We start from the raw sequence: 18,776 nt of genomic DNA, 5'->3' as shown, positions 1-18,776 counted from the left end.
CAACCTTGATTTATCTCTGGAAGTGCTCTGTTAACGTGCTGTAAATGAGTCTGGTCTCCCAAGAAATGATATGGTTAACTGAAGATTATACGTGCAAAAGAGGGCAAATAAAGACTGCATATGTGGTATTTTTATGTTAGTGCTGTCCAAGTTTTAGAGAGGACAAAGCGGGAGAGGTAAAGATGGAGTACTTCCCTAAGGCCTCTAAGAAGAGTTAGTGTCCCAGTTCAAAAATAAAGAATTTCACATTTCTTGACTTTTCAGGTTTTCTTACGTGATTTTTGCTTTTCTGAATCTGTTTTTAACACTCCTAATGTCCTGATGTCATGCCCTTACTACCTTTCTCCCTTTGCCATCTGCAGGTGTTTTTCCCTTGCCTGTTCAAGTGTAAGGAAGGTCTAACTTTTCCAGATCCTAAAAGACAGGAACAGGACTTTGATCACTGCTTTCAGTTCCCCATATCTCAATCCACTGTTCCATGCAGTCAGCTGAAGTACAGACGTCTGCAGAGCAGACAGTGAACAAGGACAGAGAATTCACTCATGCTGGGGCTGGGTGGGCAGGAGTGGGCCAGCCTGCATCGTCTGCAAGAAGATGTAGCAGGGGCTCTGGCACAGGCTGCCCAGAGAAGCTGTGGATGCCCCACCCCTGGAGGTGCTCAAGGCCAGGCTGGATGGGGCTTTGGGCAACCTGGTCTGGTGGGAGGTGTCCCTGCCCGTGGCAGGGGGTTGGAAGTAGACAATTTTTAAGGTGCCTTCCAACCCAAACCATTCCATACTTCTGTGATTCCGTGACTGTCTCTGGACAGAGCTGTGCTTTGTACTGGCTTTAAATATGAAAGAATAATTGACAGCACAGACAACTGAATGTTTACCAAAACCCAGTAAATATATTATCCCAGATCTTCAGGAAGTTTGTGTCAATAAAACCAACCCTGAGCGTGTCCTTCTTTACAGAGCAGAAACATATCACATACTGAGAACATATCGTTGTCCCTCCTTATCAAAAGGTGTGACCCAGACAAATCCCGGGTGAGCAGACACAGTGCACTGTTAAGTAGTAATAGGCCAGCTGCATCCAATGTGAGTCTGGTCTGGTGTGTTGGGTAACGGAGCTAAGTGCTCCAAAATGCTCCCTTTTCTAAAAACATGATGGACATTACAAACAAAAGGAATGATCTTGTTTTTTTTTTTAAAACACCAAAGAATATAAATAAGTAGGTTGATTAGATAGTGCAAAGACCAGATAAAATATTCTAAGGATAAGAAATAGATAACTAGCAAGAGATATATTTAAAGATTAATTAACCCCTGCACATGGCATATTGAGGCCATGTTATGTTTTCATCTCACCTTCCATTCATATGTGCATCTACTTGTGTCTTTAAAGCAATTATTCCTTTTCTTAGTCTCTTATCTCTCACAGATTTGCAAGTGAAATCTGAATGCCTGGTTTGGACAGTTACAAAATAGCTACTCTGAGTATTTTAAAAGCTTGATTTTTTTTTTTTTTTTTACTTCACATTTCCTGTCCAGATAGCTGTTGACAGCTGTCTCTCCTAGGAATTTCCATCATTTTTCAAAGTAAGAAAAGAAGATATTTCTTGTTCTTGTGCTTAATAAGTAAAAATGGAATATTTTTTAGGCCTTTTGATAAATCATATTTAAAGGAACAAGATTATGTATTTGAGCTTTGAGTTTGGTCTTGGTGGGCTTTCATTATGCTAATGTAGTCCTTTAGTTGTCAAGAAGTCACTCTTCTAACACCAGGCTTGTGGTGAAAAATTGTTCAGCAAGCCAGATTTTAATCATAAAAGATACTTGGTGCAAGAGAGTCACTAGGGTGCCACAAACAAAACTAGTAGGACTTCAGAGATAAGTGGTGCTCAAGAATCTTGCTCTTACCTATTTAACTATCTATCTGCCTATCCTGTCTATCAAAGTTAGTTACATCTGTGTTTCTCATAAGTATACTAAATATATAAATTTATCAACTTATTTGATGTTGAGAAACCAGAAAGACCAACTGGAAAATAATACAGCAAAATTTTATAGCATCTTCAGATTCTCATTGCAATATGCACTAGTAGTCTGTAGCTAATTATATGAATTCAATTTTCCCCCTCAAGCACAACTTCTGCACAATACATTTAAGCTGTGTAATTAGTGGTTTTGATAATTAATTGTTTTTCAAGCAAGATTTTTTTTTTGTTATTGCTAATGAAATTATTGTATCGTTGGGCTTAGCAACTATAGGAACTCTGTTATTTTACCTTGTGTTTCAAAAGCTATTTCCTATCTGTGTTACCAGATGTCACACTAATTATTATCTGCAGACAGGAATGCCAGTTCTGCTCTAAATGTAAAGCATTATGCATTAAACAGTGCAAAGCATTATGCATTAAAGCATTATGCATTAAACAGTGCAAACTACTGTTATGCTCCAGTATGCTAATGCTTTGAAATCCCCTCTTGTCTTAGGAACTCCTTGTGACTGATTGTGAAAGTGAAAACAGGGAAATTTGCAATCAGATCTGGGAATCATTCACTCCTACTTAATGCAGTTCACTGTAATTCATCTTGCTATCTGGGTCTGACTTACTTTCATTTGTGTTCCGAGATATCTTGATTTTTTTTTTTTCAGTCTGGATACAAAAAAAATAATTCTTGTACATCTTTAAGACTACAGCAGTGCTTTGGTTTTTTTTTCTTTTTTTTTTTTTTAATGGTAAAAATAAGCAAAATTTGGCTCACACTGTTTATTTGAAGTAGGAGTACTTTTAGCACATGTATTTTCATTCCACTAAAAGCCCAACTTTTTCAAACTCTCAACCTGTGTTAGTATTGGTAACGAATCGTTTCTACCAATAAGAGACATGGGGCTCTTCTCACTTCAGTTGTAGAAGAGAAAGAAGAGCAAACTGTTTGTGTTTTGGGGTAGTATGCCTCTTATTTCATAATTAGCTCTTATATTATCTATCCAACTCTACTGATAATTTATTTATTTATTCATTTATTTATTTATACTGTGGGGCACTTCGGATGAAAGGCAAAATGAGAGGTAATGTGCTACGTGGCATGTTCTGTGGAATGCTTGCTGAAATACAGGACCCGTAGAACATAGGACAGTACGATACAGTGATTTGGCTTTAGCAACCTAATACTGTGAATGCATTCTTTCCTTTTCAATTTCTTCTGAAATCAATACAGAGCAATTAGAGCAAGGAATGTCATTACTTTGAAGAGCAATACCTCTCAGTGCCACAATTCTGCATATGCTAGACAAGTGTACCTAGAGAAAACAAAACTGCTAACATTTGTAAAGGCACCTTTAATCTCGTTGCATTGAAGCAAAATCTGTATTCCACTTGCTCAGAGAAGACTTCAGGAGCAAGATGGCTTGGTAGGTGATTCCTGCGTAGGTGTTTTTAAGGAGCTAGGGTAATAGACTTCACTGGTAGCATATCTAACTATATATAAGTTATTAGAAGCTTTGAAATGCTGTAACACTGTGATAATATATGTGCTTTGCAGCAGTTACAAACTGTTATAAGTAGAAGAAACAGGAGGACCTGATCTCATAAGATATACAGTGCAGATGTTTTACTTCAATCTTTTGATAATGGGGGGTTCACAAATATTTGTGCACTTATCCAAACGAGACCAATAACGATTTGCTGATCACTACCATAGGGTGATATCATTGGTCTCCTGTTCTGGTTACAGTATAATAAAACGTATTTGCAAAAAGAAGTGTGAAGAAGAAATTATTTTCTATTATACTACATTTGACTGTATTTTTACTGTAAAGGTAATCTGTTTCTATCTTTACATACAGTAAGTGGCACTTTAAGATTTAGTGACAAAGTATGGAATTTCAAAAAGCTACAAAAAGATGAATAAGGAACTTTTCTTTAGTGGAGGCAGCTGATTAAATTCATTTCAGAGCTGAGGAGCTATGGTAGGCTTCAGCTCACTTACCAGGACATCTAAAATCTAGATACTTAGGGTAATCATTGGAGTGCTTTCAATTTGAAGGGGAGACGTGGCACCTCCTGCCATGTGAGGATGTGATGGTTTGCATTGCAGAGCTGGCTACCTGTTCATAGGCAGCAGGAGGATCACTGGCTGAGCTGGACACCTGACTTTTCGGTAGCTGAGTATAGGTGAGTTCAATCCCATCCCTCCCATTCTACTTTTTCCTCTCAAGTGTATGTATGAACGTGCTCTCACAAGAACTGAATGTAGCTGAGCGTCACTAACAAAATACAGCTGACAGTGGATTAACTGCAAAAGCTGAACAAGCCCAAAGCAGTGTATGAGTAACAACAGGATCACACTCAACTTCTGAAGCTGTCCTGGAGCAGTGCCAGTATTGCAGGGGTCTGGTAGGGAATTGCACCTTGCTGGGCAGACGTAACCACTTCCAGCCATCATCAGCCCAGAGTGCAAGGCAAGAGGTAAAGGTGCCAGCTGAACTCATAGCTACGTGGCAGAGCTGAGGTTTTTATTTTTTGCAAGGGGAGGTTTTTCAAGATGGATATGAAATTATTTCATTTATATCGAAAGCAAATTGAATGATGTCACAGCAGACTGTCTACTGGAAATGAAGCCAGAGGACTAGTGGGTGCAGATGAATGAGCTCTAACAGGATAGTTTAAACTGATCCTGACCCTTTACTCCTCCGTTCTTCCTTTACTCATTTCTCTCCTAACAGAGAGAAACACGTCATTTCATATAATTACATTAAGCCCTCAGAAATGACTCATAATATTATGGGCACCAGCAGGATTAACTGTCATGAACAGTGGAAAAATTTTAATCCAAAATATATTGTTTTATCTGTGTTATAAACCTTTGAAATGAAACTGTTGACTTAGAAACTTGTAGTCTAGTAGTAGCACCAGTAGCTGCCTCTATAGCAAGAACTAAAGCTACAAGTAAACATATTTTGTTATTTTAAGTAATGTCAAGTTTCTATAGTCCCAATTTGAAAAATGAGCAAGAAATTATTAGACATTGTCTCAAGCGAGAAATTATTAGGCATTGTCTTAATGCTTGTATATTGAAAAACCAAAACACCATGAATGCAAAGGTTCCTGATCTGGAAAAAAGAGGTGTTTAAAGTTAAAACCAGATGCATGATGCACAGTAACAATATCTGAAAGTATGTGAATGCCTGTGTGCACATATAAATTTACAAGTGTGTACTGTCTTTATCTACTCATATATACAGAAGATACTATAGTGCTTCAAATTTCCTTCCTTTTTCATCTATAAAACTAATTGCAAATTATTTCTTTTTGTTCTTCTCACAGCTGAATTTTTATTCCTCTTGTGGGGTGTTTATCTCTGCTATGCAGTGCGGACAGTCCCATCAGCATTTCATGAGCCACGTTATATGGCTGTTGCAGTTCACAATGAGCTCATTATCTCTGCTATATTCCATACAATTAGGCAAGTGATCTGTAGATCTAGTAATTAACTATTTATCTTTCAGGTTTCATATGGTGCAACTTAAAATGGGTAAATGGGATAGGATGAATAATGGAAGGTCTCATAAATATTTAATTCTGCAGATTAAGTAACTACTAAACATAAAACTGTTCCCACAGAATTCAAGAATATGTACAGTCAACTTGTAAATCATATATTTAGTTAGTTTGGTTTTTTTTCAGTATTGCTAGCTGATATGATCTTGGATGAAAGTATATGTGATAAATTAGATGGATGTATGTATCAGTATATGTGATAAATTAGAGGTAGCAGAAGTCCTGTCTGTCTTGAATCATTTGCACTCTGCTCATTGGTTTGTATCCCTAGAAAAGCAGCAGGTAAGGATGTTGGTTTATATGAACTTGTCCTGGTGTGTAACAGATTGGCAAAGTGCAGCTGTATGTTGAGATAATTGTACTGGTTTGTGCATGCGGCACAGTGGTTTATATGCTGACATAAAAAGTCATTTTGCTGTAGCAATAATATAAGGCATGTGTTTCTTATAAAACTTCTAATGAGCTCTATGGTTCATACTTGTAAATCATTAGAATAGTAACAGATAAATAACGGTCTTTGCCAGAGCTACATGATAATTACCATATATGCTTTGCTACAGAGTACTTTGTAATAAGGAATTGGTCCTAGAAAATTCAGAATAGCAAGATAGCATGAATTTAATCTCATGCTCTAAGAGATTCTTAGGACTTTCTTATGGCATTCTTACACCTTCCTTTGCCTCCTGACAGACCCTATCCCTTATCTACTCAGATATTTTTTTAACATCACTCCGCTGACAGTCTTCAAATACTCTTCTCAGTTTCTTGGTCTGTCTTGGAACTCATGTTTCTCTCTGCCTTCTTGATGTTTTCTTCCATGCTGAGTGATTTTTTTCTGAGTAAACACCAGTAAAGCAAATCTTTCATCCCTGTTACTGCCAGGTGTTTTTTTTCTCTATTATTGTTATAAAGTTTACAGTGCTTCTCAGGCTTGCCACTTTTTATTTCCTTAACCTTCTCCTAACCTATCTTGACATCCACATACATTGAAAATCTTCTTTACTCCCTAACACAAACATCTGAAAAAAATATTTTTAAAATTTGTATTTGGTTGAAGTGTTTTTCCATTTCTGATAGAGTAGATGTAAAATTTGGTTGCCGTACTTTTGCATTGGCTATAACTAATATGGTAGCCCTTCAGTCAAATTTCCCCTCCCATTAATTAATGTTCCTAAACCATACTTTGGTCTATGGTAGAAGATACAGTTCAGTGCATTAGGAGAGGTGGGCTGCAAGTTTCTTTTAGCAATAGGACAGGATGAAAGAAACCTTGGATTGAAGGGAGGGGCAAAGTGGAAAATGCAACATTTTCCTTCCTTCCAACCACTACGATTTTACTTGAAAAGCATTAGGAATTTGAGAAAAAGGAGGGATTGAGCTCTTTTTTATAGACTTGGTCCTATTGCATTTCTGATCAGGCCAGTGATTTGTTTGTTTTCAGTAATAGATTTCCAGACTTTATTCATTTTTCCAAGATGTTCCCGTAGTATCTGAAGTTACCAAAATACATGGAAATACATGATCCCTCCTGAGATTATGTCCATATCTTTATACACAAGTCCCAGCCTGGTCTCAAGTTCACTTTTCCTTACGTGAGTTTGTTGTGTTTTTTTTTTCTTCCGTCTTCCCTGCCAAGCTCTGCATGTAACTGAAAGAGCTGAAATGTAAGACTTATATCTGAGTTGTCATAAAGTTGAAAGCGCCACAATCTTGAAAGACACCTACTATTATGTGGCAGCAATCCAGTCTGAAAAACCCTGAAGCTCGTAGAAGACTGATATGAGCACTAAATAAAACCTCGAACTGTTTATGTTTGTTCTTCTTTAAAAGTGTGATTCCCATTTTGGAAACAGAGGATTCTTGATTGTCTTCAGATCAGCATAGTATTAAATTCCTGCCTTGCTCTTTCTTGAGAAAATTGAGAAAGAACATTTCTTAAAATGTTCTTCTCAAAAGTACTATTGAGAAGAACAAAATTTATATGGGAAAATCTCATTTGAATAGAAACTCTGTCTCCACATTGATCAGATACAGGGCTCAGTGAGTAACTTGCATACTTGTCACTAGCCCCTCTTATTGTCCCTTCTTTCTCTTTTTCCGTGCTTGTTCTTCCCCCATCCACCTTAGCCCCTCTTGGTCCTTGTGTTTTCCCAAGTAAACAACATACCCCTCATTTCTTTGTGATTTCTATTGGTTCCAGTTTTGCTGCATGGGTACTCAATCTGGTACTTCTGGCTTCATTACCTAGGTAATCACAGCCTTACATTGGTACCGCTGACCTTGCAAGTTCTGCTCCTCACAAAACCCCCACTGCTCCCTTCAATTACCTCTGCAGTTTGGCTGTCTTTCCCCTCTAACTGCCTGTGCAATTGTGCCATTCCTCACGGCACAATCTGTAACTTTTGTTAGCTTTTTGCTCTGTCATTTGTTATATCCAGCAGTCTCACAGGTCATCTCCAATAGCTCTCAAGATGTGTTCAGATAGCTAAACCCCAGGCCTGAGCCTCGTTGTCTGCCTGCACACCTTAACAGCAACAGGTCTGTCAGGAAGAAGAATTCGTAACATTTTATTGTGCTCATGAAGCACTACATTTACTAAGTAATAAACATGAAATGATAAATACGTTATTATGGTATATAAGGCAGTGTTTCGTGCCAGACTATTTCTGTTAACAAAAGCTTCTGCAAAATATGCTTCTGTGGACTTGGATAAGTTGCAAATCTCATTTCGATCTGAATGATTTATGTAGACCTGCAAATTACAAGCCAGTGGTATATCCATTCATCCGTTGCATTGCTTATCGTTTATATCTTTGGGAGCTCACTAAGGCAGATAAGCCAAGCATGCTTCAGCTAGCTTAACTGCAGTGCTTGTCCTGCCACTCTTTTAGAAAGCTCAGCAAGGAATCGCTTCATGTAGGAGGTTCAGCCACTCGTTTCCTAGGGTTTGCAGGGCTCTTAGACCCTGAGCGGTCCTACATTCAAAACCATTTCTCTTCTCCCCACTGCATTTCAGTTAGTTATCTCTTTGATGACTAATCAGCCACACTCTGTAGCTGTGATCTCTGGACATCTTGTATTTACAAAGCGCACTGCAAATTTTCATAGTACATGTGCTTATTTAACCTAAAATCATCAGTTCAGATCCTTAATGTAAACTGCCATAACTCAATTCAAGCTACAGAAACTGTGATGATTTACACCATCCAAAAAAACACCAGCTAAATTGAGGGAAAACATGACACCGAGCAATGTCCTCAAAGGTCTGTTGTTTCTTTTTATACTTTGTTCCATCTTGTGTTTTATTTTTTTTCTGATTCTTTTTGAAATTGTGGTATGTAGGTAAAGCATGTGCATGTAATGTTTGGTCTGTATGAAGCAGTACAGAACAAAAATAGTTGTGTTTGGCATTTCAGTGAAAAGAATCCTAAAGAACGTTAAAAATGTTTAATGCACTGGAGAAAAGGCAGTGAATTGCAACACAATTCTATTTTCAGATTCATTCTTGCTTCGAGACTTCAGTCTGACTGGATGCTGATGCTGTTCTTTGCACACACACACTTGACTGTGACTGTCACTGTCGGGCTACTTCTGATCCCTAAGGTATTTGGTTCTGCCTTTTTTCTTTTGCCAAAACCGAGGAACATAAATGTCTTGCAGAAGCAATTCTATATAAAATTAGTAAGCAACTGGTAGAAAAGGAAGATGTAAAATTTGGCTGTAATGCCTAAAAACAGATTTTTTTTTTATTTAAAAACTCTTACACATTTTGAAAAATTCCTTCTTTCAACTTTCAAAATTCCAAAGATTTAACAGACATTTAATTTCAATTTAAATTAAACAAAAAATGTGATTTGATTCATATGGAAAAGAAAGGATCTTGCCTGATGATGCTTACTTCATGTATTTTGGTGACTGTGTCGTTGCAAGTGTTATCGGAGATCAGACAAAGAGTTTGGCCAAGGGGATAAAAAGACTAGGGTGTTCTGTTAAATAAAGGTGGAGTAAGGAGCTTAGACTAGCCACGAGGTGGAGAGGTTGGGACTTCAAACAGGCAGTTGTTACTGACTGGAAAAGGAGAGTCCTATGCAAGTCGGAGCCTGGGACATCCAGGTCCTGCATACCAAGGAGAGACTTGGCCCACAATGTGGAGCCAGGAGAAGAACAGGATGAGAAGATGAATGTGTGCCGGACATGAGAAGATGCAGGATGGGAGGGTGCAGGGAAGAGAACAGAATGAGCTTTGAGCACTGCGGCTCAGCTCCCATCAGGCTCCGAGAATGAAATGACAATATGTCAGTCTCACCGGGGGTAGGAAAACCCCAGGTAGCTCCACCTGTCCCAGCACCAGTCTGAAGCATTTGAATGCAGCTTTCTTCTTATGCAGTACTCCATCAAACACGTGATTTTATAATTGCTTTTGGAATGACCACCAACGTCAATCAAAAGGTCAAGAATCAAAGAGAACAATGAAGGTGAAAGTTGCATATGAAGGAAGAATGCTAAGCAGTTCAAGTTAATGCAATTTTCAGTTTAATGAAGCTGCTATGTCTATCTTTTGCCTTTCTGTCAGAACAGGGTATGCTGATAAACTCTCAAATATACATACATTAAACAGTCATAAGCAAGGGACACACTGCTGCCTTAATATTGAAATTCCTTGTTATTTTTTAATGACCCAGCTGGTCTTTAGCAATAGTTTTATTTTTTTATCCATATGCTTTATTACATATCCTCAGAGATACCTTTCTAGACTAGCCTAGAAAATTTGTTAACCTTTCTGAAACTGACTCATAACTAAGGACCAACATTTCCATTTTTATCTTATTATCTGTGTAACACTGTACAGACTTGTCTTCCAGCACCCTGAAGAATTGAAGGAGTTAGGAGAAGATTCACAAGGTTTAGTTCCATTCATAAAGTCCTGAGGCCAGATGACTACGTGAGCAATAGTAACCACAGATGAATGAATCCATATAAATAAAAAAAAGGTTGACACAACCTCTCTGCAATGCTTGATCTGAGCATTTGCTAAAACTTACAAGAGAAAGATCATCTTTTTTTATTTTTTTCCATTTTTTTCCCTTTTTCTTTTTTGGCCACCTTATCTCTTCTTTTCCAGGGTCAGGATATAAAATGGGAGAACTGCTTTCCTCAGGATTATTCAACTGCATGGAATATAAATTACAGTCTTATGATTTTAGCAGCCTAATTGCTAATTCTCACTGAAAGACTGTTCCCATATATTTGTCGTACTCGCTTAATGTAAATGCATTGTAAAGAGGCTCAAATAAGCATCAAAACAAGTACAAAGTGTTTTTTTTTCTAATACAGATCTCTAAACCTTTCAAGTTAACCCACCATGAATATGAGTTTCTTCCATACAATGCTGATATTCTATAGGACACTACTTACACCAGTAGAACTTATGGGTAGTATTTTGAGTTTAGAAAACCAGATGAAATCTGTTGTGATTGACTATGTCATGAAAACTGTTGATATAAGTTTTTACAGTGCACTGATGGCAACATCTTTGTTATGAATGCCTATTGCAGTTTTCACATTCAAGCAATAACCCAAGAGATGATATAGCTACAGAAGCTTACGAAGATGAGCTCGATATGGGTCGATCTGGATCCTATCTGAACAGCAGTATCAATTCAGCATGGAGCGAGCATAGTTTGGATCCTGAAGATATTCGGGTATATATAACTCATTTAAATATCATTTATTTCAATAACACTTTTTCCTGTCAGTAAACTCTGAATCACACTTGTTTGACTTTTTTTGCAGATGCCAGATAAAAAACAGGTCAGCTTAGGTCTTTCAATGATTCTGGTATCAGGTCATGTAAAATATCATAGAAAGAATTCACTAGTGTGAAGTCACATTACTTGTTGTAGTGAAAGTCAAGCTGGAGGCTGAGGAGAAAGAAGCATCCACAGCAAGAGCTGTTTATCAGTTTACATGGACTCTTTGAATTATCTGGAAGCATAAACAGCATTTGGTGTCACAGTGATTAGTCGTTTGTACGTAATATATACCTAAGTATATAACATATAATTTTAACAAACATATGAAATAGAAACAAAGCTACATTATTCCTATGTTACATGGTAAAAGGGTGATTTTGTCTGGAATTTTTCTTACTTACAATCCCAGAATACATAATATCTGTAGGGGTCAGCAGGAAATCTTGTACCAGGGTATTGTAGGAATGTAATTAATTGTGCATGCTGTATGATGCACAGCTATGCAAGGTAACTGGTTTGTGCACCAGGGTTGAACTTTATTTTAAGGTAGAAAAACATGAGATTCAAGTTCATGGAGGAATGGCATATTCAAGAGTTAGAAAAGAGAGTGAAATAAGTTTTTTAGAGCAATGGGTAATGCGTTCATTGGGCTGCTTGTTTGACTGTTCACTCTACGTACTATTTTTGCTATTTACTCTACTTTACAGGATGAGTTGAAGAAACTATATGCCCAGCTTGAAATCTATAAAAGGAAAAAGATGATTGCTAATAACCCACATCTCCAGAAAAAAAGGTGCTCTAAGAAGGGCCTGGGACGCTCAATAATGAGGCGTATTACAGAAATCCCGGAGACAGTCACCAGGCAGTGCTCCAGGGATGAGAAGGACCTGCTGGAGCACAGTGCTGTGAAGAACACAGCTACACTGAAAAAAAACCCACAGGATTCCACCAGTTCTGTAAAGCCAAAAGAAGAGACTATCAAAAACAGAGTCTTTTCATTAAAAAAGTCCCACAGCACTTACGATCATGTTAGGGATCAAACAGGAGAACCTAACAGCTTAACTACAGAAAGCACAGAAGTTATAGCTGCTGAGAATTCACTTCTGGATTCCTTGACTGGTAACGATTTAACCAAAAAAGCTCCTGAAAAGGTTGAAGCAGTGTCCACTGAATCAGTCCCTTTGGTGTGCAAATCAGTAAGTGCACATAACTTAAGTGCAGATAAGAAGCCTCTGCATCCAAGAACATCTGTGTTACAAAAATCCCTCAGTGTTATTGCTAGTGCCAAGGAAAAGACTCTGGGACTAACGGGTAAAACACAAAGTCTAGAAGAGAGCACTAAATCTCATAAAGCTCAGCAGAAGGGTAAGGAGGCCAGCAAAAAGCACTCAGCTTCTGATAAAGGGGAGCATAAGGAGTCTCACCGGAAGAACTCTACCCACTCTGAGGAAGCAAAGAAAACCCATAAGTCTGGAATTATGAAACAGCAAAGGGTTGCTCAAACACCCACAAATCCAGACACTGGCCCAGGTAAGTCTCTGCACAAGGACACTTTCGACATAGGAGAAGTTTGTCCTTGGGAGATATATGACCAAACTCCTGGTCCTGTGCCTTCTGACTCTAAGGTTCAAAAACATGTGTCTATTGCTTCCTCAGAGCCAGAGAAAAATCACCCTTCCCAGCTGAAGGGGAAATCTCATCATAAGCAGAAGACACCCGAGGGGTATCAACAGCCAAATCAACAGAGCTCAGAGAAGGTGGAGGCAGCCACTAGGGAGGCACAAGAGCAGCAGGTTTTTGAAAATGAGAAAAAACAATCAAATTCCAAGTCTCAGGTCTCACCTGGGCTGAAGTGTGAGAACTTTAATAGATATGCACCGAATATTTGTGCTGGGGAGCCTGATGAGCTACCCCCGAAAGCAGTGGAAAACATCAATAAATTGGTGGAACAGAAAAAAAATGCCTCTTCTGAGGGAAATGTGCTTTCGTCTGACTCCCGTAAGCCAAGTAGTTACTTACAGCAACCTTCAGCATCTCGAGCTGAAGTCTGCCCTTGGGAGTATGATACACCAGATTTACCAAATGCAGAAAGAAGTGTAGCTTTATCAAACACCCCTGCTATAAGTGCAAATAAAACAGCAACACCTCGAAAATAAGAGGCTTTTGGACTGAGGAGAGTAGCAACATTGAGAAGAAAGACAACAGGAAAGACAGAAGGGACTTAGGCCAAAAGGATCTGAAAATTCCTAAGGAGCATCACTTTAATTAAAGGAATCAGCACAACAAATACGTAGGAATTAAACAAAGCAAATTATTATTATTGTTATTATTTATTTGTTGAGTGCCAACAATGTGATTAGCGGTGCCCAGAATGTGTTCCCTACTCCAAGGATTGTACTGTGTCAATGAAAGTAACCTGCCTTTGTGAAATCACTTCTCCTTTAAAAGGAAAAAAAAAAGTGGTAACAAACGCACACTGTAAGTCTTAACAGAATTATTTCTGAATGCCACAACTGGCTTTAACTCGCCCTTGGGACTTTAGAGATCCAACAGAAGTAGGGCACAGAAAATGTCCTGATGGCAAAAAGGGGTATCAATGAGCAGCTGTTAAAATGACGACTATTCACTTTGCATATTTTAATCTTGATAGCACTGCTAACTCAATGCATCCCAAAAATACATTTTATATAATGATTGCTCTCATTTTCTTATTACTGTGTGTTTAAGTACATTGTTGTGTCTCATATTAAAGCATTCCAGATTGTATAATTTTTGCAAATAACTTTGATATTATGTGACACAACAACACATTTATGCAATCTGCAGATATTTTCTTCTTATTGTAACTTAAAATACCTGCTATAGACTTTTTGTTAATATATAGAATTACAGTAATCTTCCACTGGCTGTGGAAGCCGTAACTCTCATTGGGAAATTCCTTTGGGCTTTGAGATTTTTTTTTTCCTTTCCTGTGATTTATATAGTGAACTTTTTGTTTTATGCTCTGTTATTTAAATTTATAGTTTGATACTGTATTATTCAGGGGTTTTATACACAGCAAGTTATTTGTTATGCACTTCCCTGTTAATGCTCATAGACTTTGTTAATAGTGGAAATCCAGTCGTCTTAGCTGCATATTCTGGTAAGTCTTAGGACAACTTATCTGTTGTTTGTTAGAAATTGGAAAATATAATCTAAGAAACCAGAATACCAATTTTAAACATCCGTAATGATGATCTTGTTCAGTATTTCATACTGAGGATATACTACTAAATGAGACGAGCAAGAATGACAATAAATATACCCCAGAAATGATGACCTGCTTTACTAACACCAGACAACCCTGGGAAATATATTAGCTAGCTCATATGGAACAACAGTTTACTGTTTATCCCTGTTGGCAAACCTCCAGAAATTGGCCTTTGGAGATACACAAGTGAGGAGAGAGAATCTAAAATATTACTCTTGCCCTGTATATGCAATTGTAAGAGACAGCAGGAAAGAAAATGATGGCATCTCTCTCCCACTCTCCAAATGCTTAGGTTTTATTTATTTATTTTTAATTTATACATACATTTACAGTAAAAAGTTAGTATTTAGTACAGTGCTAATTTTCAGTAATAGCTACAGTCCTCATCCTGCATATGAGCTTAATTTAAAGGTGGCCCGTTTACAACTATGAGTCTTAGTGCAGAAACACTCATGGTATACCATCAGGGCCTAGGAGGTATCATAGAGAATCTGTGCATCACTAATAATAAAACCTAGGTTCCACCCTCGCCCATCTGAATGTAGTACCAGTGAAGTGCTATTCACTAGAATTGGCTGTAAGTACCGTACTCCAAAATAAAGACAGCTCAGTCCTAAAGAACTTGTGCAATTTGAGAGAAGTGATGGGATTCAATGAAAGAACACGAAATGAGGATGATTGAATAGAATGTGTTGTTAAATATATATATAATATATATATATAATAGATATTTATATATGTTTAATATATATAATGTCATATCTAATACACACATGCACATACACGTATGTAGTATAAACTGATTTTTGTGGCATCATAGAAAAAGTGGCTTAAGATAAAATGCAATGATCAGAGGGACTTAGACAAGTTGGACATGAGGAGGAAATTTTTGTCCTTTGACAAGGACAGGAGAATACAGGCACATCTACACTGACAGATCAAGACAGACCTGATCTTCCTACTGCCTCTGCTAAGCCCAAAGCTGGGACATGCAGATGCCTAAGCCAGTTGTAAACAAGTCAGCTCAGGTCCCGGTGCTGTGTGAACACATTGGCCTCACTCATAAATTCTACCAAGAGTCAGAGCTCGTTAGCTCTAGGTGACAGTGGCCAAACTGCCCCAAGCAACCTGGTGAGCCTGGACGGTGCTCGATTCCACCGTGGGGACATGCTGACTTGGGTCTTTGCTGTCCTGGGCTGGTCTGACTCCCCCACCCCTCTTTTGTAGGGTGTAGTCATAGCCTTGGAGACCTAGTCTCTACCTTCAAGACGCATCTTCTGGCCAGAACCCTTACTTTGGCCATCTGTGCACCCACTTTGCCCACACAGTGCCACTGGTGACCCATGTGCAGCCCAAATCCAGCTCGCTATTTAGTTTGGAAAAGAGATGAAGTTAGAGCCCGTGTGCCCAAATTTCCCCTTCCCAATGCCAGACACTCACAAAATTTGGCAGTAACTTTTCCATCAGCTTCAGTGGGATTTGATCAGAGGGAAAGTAACCCTAAACTGCCCTGTGTGGGAACAAGTCCATCCTGGGAACACAGCTCTCTGGAAGTCCTGCGGGGGCATGTTGACCCTTTCCAGAGAGATACACAATTAAACCTACTGAATATGGTGATCACCTTGTGCCTCTCCTACCACTGGAAGAAGGTCCTGTAGCACATCCAGGAGGTGGTTGATATGAACAGGGGAGGAGGGCAGGTTGCCCTTACTTACAAAAGCGCTGAGGTTAGAAGTGGGCATCTGTAGCGGAGTCATGAAAAAAAGATTTTTGTACCTCCTCACTGCCTATTAGAGAAGATGTTCACAAGGAGCAGGCACCAGCCCTGGTGACTTCACTTGTCCTGATCTTCTGTCCTTCTTCCTGTCCTTCTTTACCTCAAGGACACGCTGCTGCTTGGTGGATGCTGCAGCAGCCACCAGGGGTGAGGGCACCTGCGTCAGCCACACAGCACCCTGGTCCCTTGCTGCACTGGCAGGATCAAGCCCTTCATGCATGACTGTATCTGTGCCGCTGTTCTCTATCTACAATTCCTTACTCATTTATTTTTTACTTTCTTTTTTAAAGATATCCTCATTAGAAACACAGAAACAAAGTCCATTCTTTAGCTGGTGTAAATCAGCCCAGCTGCACTGGCAGCAGAAGAATGAAGGCTGGTTGACCAGGGAAAGCACTGGCTTGTGTACTCTTGTTTGGTTTTGTTTTCTTTCATCCTGACCCTTTCCCTCACTTCTTAAAAAATGTCTGTTATGGTTCTTTAGGCTTATTGTGGTCACATATCCTAAGACTGATGCAATTGGAGAACTTTCCTTCAGAAAGCAACAAAGCTTTCCCCAGTTTATTTAGCAATGGATATTTGGGCTACAGATTCAATTGGTACTTTAGATTATTTTGCACTTAAGAAAGAGGGGCCAAACTTCACTCAACTATTATATTTCACTATGATGCTGCTAGAAACATTGCTTAATGAAGACATACTAAGTTAGACATAACTAATGTTCTGTATTTCATAGATTTTTCTCCACCAGCATATATTGGCTAGATTGCTTAGTTGTCTTTTTCTGGAGTTTCATTGTCATTATTCAGCCAAGAGAAGTGCAACTCTAGAATTAAGATGTTTTCTAGCAGATCTGTTAAGAGAAAAGATAATAAACACTAAGGTCACAAACATTTGCTAGGTTGTCCTTTTAAATGCATGTGCAAGCTGCATTTCTCCTTTATTTCTAAGCCATGGTTTATAAATAATTAGATTTATACCAATCTTATTAGACTTGTATAATTTATGCAAGATTATACGCTTTAAAATATAAATCAGTACACACCTATCATCAGCTTTGGTGGCATCATAGACCTGAAACTGGACAATACTTTTATATTTGCTCTCCTTAGGCTTTTGCATGCATATGACAACAGGCAGGCCTGAGAAAACACTGCCTTTTGACTTTTAACATTTTAGCTACTCCAAGTTGTAGAGTATATAAAGCTGTAAGTCTCTTCACTTTATAATGTGGTTCTTATAACAATGTTATCTGGCAACCAACAGCATCCACCATGAAATACTTGATAGATTTATGTTGTAATGTGTTGCAGCATGTAAATAATGTAACTTCTCTGCAATAAAGCACATTTATATGAAATCTGTCTACAGCCTTTTTTGTTGTGATTTTTCTGAAGTCATTATTGATCCGAATTAAACAAACTAAGCATCAAATCTGTAAAATAATCAAAAATGAGTTTTACAGGATATGTGATCTGATCACAACATCAGCATTTTCAGGATTTTCCTTGTTTTCTTGACATCAACCATTGGACTAGCTGCACGCTGTGTTCAGGATTTCAGGTTATGGAAATACCATGACCAACAGCTCTCTTTTCTCAGTTGCTGCAATTTAGAGACCAAAATTGTAGGATTTGCACTATATTCTTCTGAAAGTAATGACAACTAAAACGTTAGAAAAGATTAGGAAATAAATAGATGGCTGCCTATGATGTCATTGTAAAAGCCTATAGTTCACCTGTACAGTATGTGTGCATGTCTGGATTCCTCATCTAATGTAGAAAACTTGTAGAAAAGGTAACAAAAATGATCAGAGACAGAGAATGGCTGCTGTGTAAGGAGTGACTAGATCAACTGCAGCTTGTTTAACTCGGAAGTGAGATGACAGAGCATGATGATACATAAAATAACAAATGGTCTGAAGATGATTAGAAAACCAGTATATGCTGGTTTTCATCCTGCAGGAATTACAGAACACCCAGGGTGGCCATCATGGAGCATTTTAAAACAAATGAAGTTTTCTTCCACATATGCCATAATTAAATTGTGGAGCTCATTTTCACAGATTGCTGTGGATACCAGGAGTTCAAAAAGCATTAGGCAGGTCATAGAAGAGAGATTTATCAAGATGCCTGAAAGCGGTGGATGAAAACTCTTAATTTGCAGTTTGCTTAAAGAATTGTCCTTACATAATCACCCTGGTTTCTTTCCATAATCAAATACTACTAGATATGGGGCTAAGTGAGCCTTTCATCCAGCACAGCCTTTGTATATTCTTATGTCTGTATAAATAGTTAGGCTTAATTAGTTTATTTTCAGTTGTCATACCATTTTTATTATTGTCCCATTATTCATGTAGGAGTTCCAGTAGTTTCTTGCACAGGCACATATTCATTTAACTTTCAGAGTGCCTTCTGAGTTGAAACACTGCTGTTTCTGTAATCA

General features: G+C 38.3%; 1 protein-coding gene across 2 annotated transcripts in view; it reads left to right on the top strand.

Moving 5' to 3' along the window:
- Positions 1–17,691, top strand: part of GPR158 (G protein-coupled receptor 158) — a 196,911-nt gene extending 179,220 nt beyond the window's left edge. The window contains exons 8-12 of one of the 2 annotated variants that reach the window (XM_066991582.1): positions 5,318–5,456; positions 9,049–9,154; positions 11,107–11,253; positions 12,012–12,834; positions 12,961–17,691. In XM_066991582.1, coding sequence (XP_066847683.1) covers positions 5,318–5,456; positions 9,049–9,154; positions 11,107–11,253; positions 12,012–12,834; positions 12,961–13,460 — 1,715 coding nt within the window. In that variant the 3' untranslated portion in view covers positions 13,461–17,691. Of the gene's footprint in view, positions 1–5,317; positions 5,457–9,048; positions 9,155–11,106; positions 11,254–12,011 lie in introns of both variants that reach the window. The other variant, XM_048048493.2, reaches the window with a different exon arrangement.
- Positions 17,692–18,776: the final 1,085 nt, after the last annotated feature.

This window comes from Anser cygnoides, chromosome 2, assembly GCF_040182565.1.
Source record: "Anser cygnoides isolate HZ-2024a breed goose chromosome 2, Taihu_goose_T2T_genome, whole genome shotgun sequence".
NCBI lineage: Eukaryota > Metazoa > Chordata > Aves > Anseriformes > Anatidae > Anser > Anser cygnoides.
Note: the sequence above shows the minus strand (reverse complement) of the source record. Positions and strands in the feature narration are given on the sequence as shown.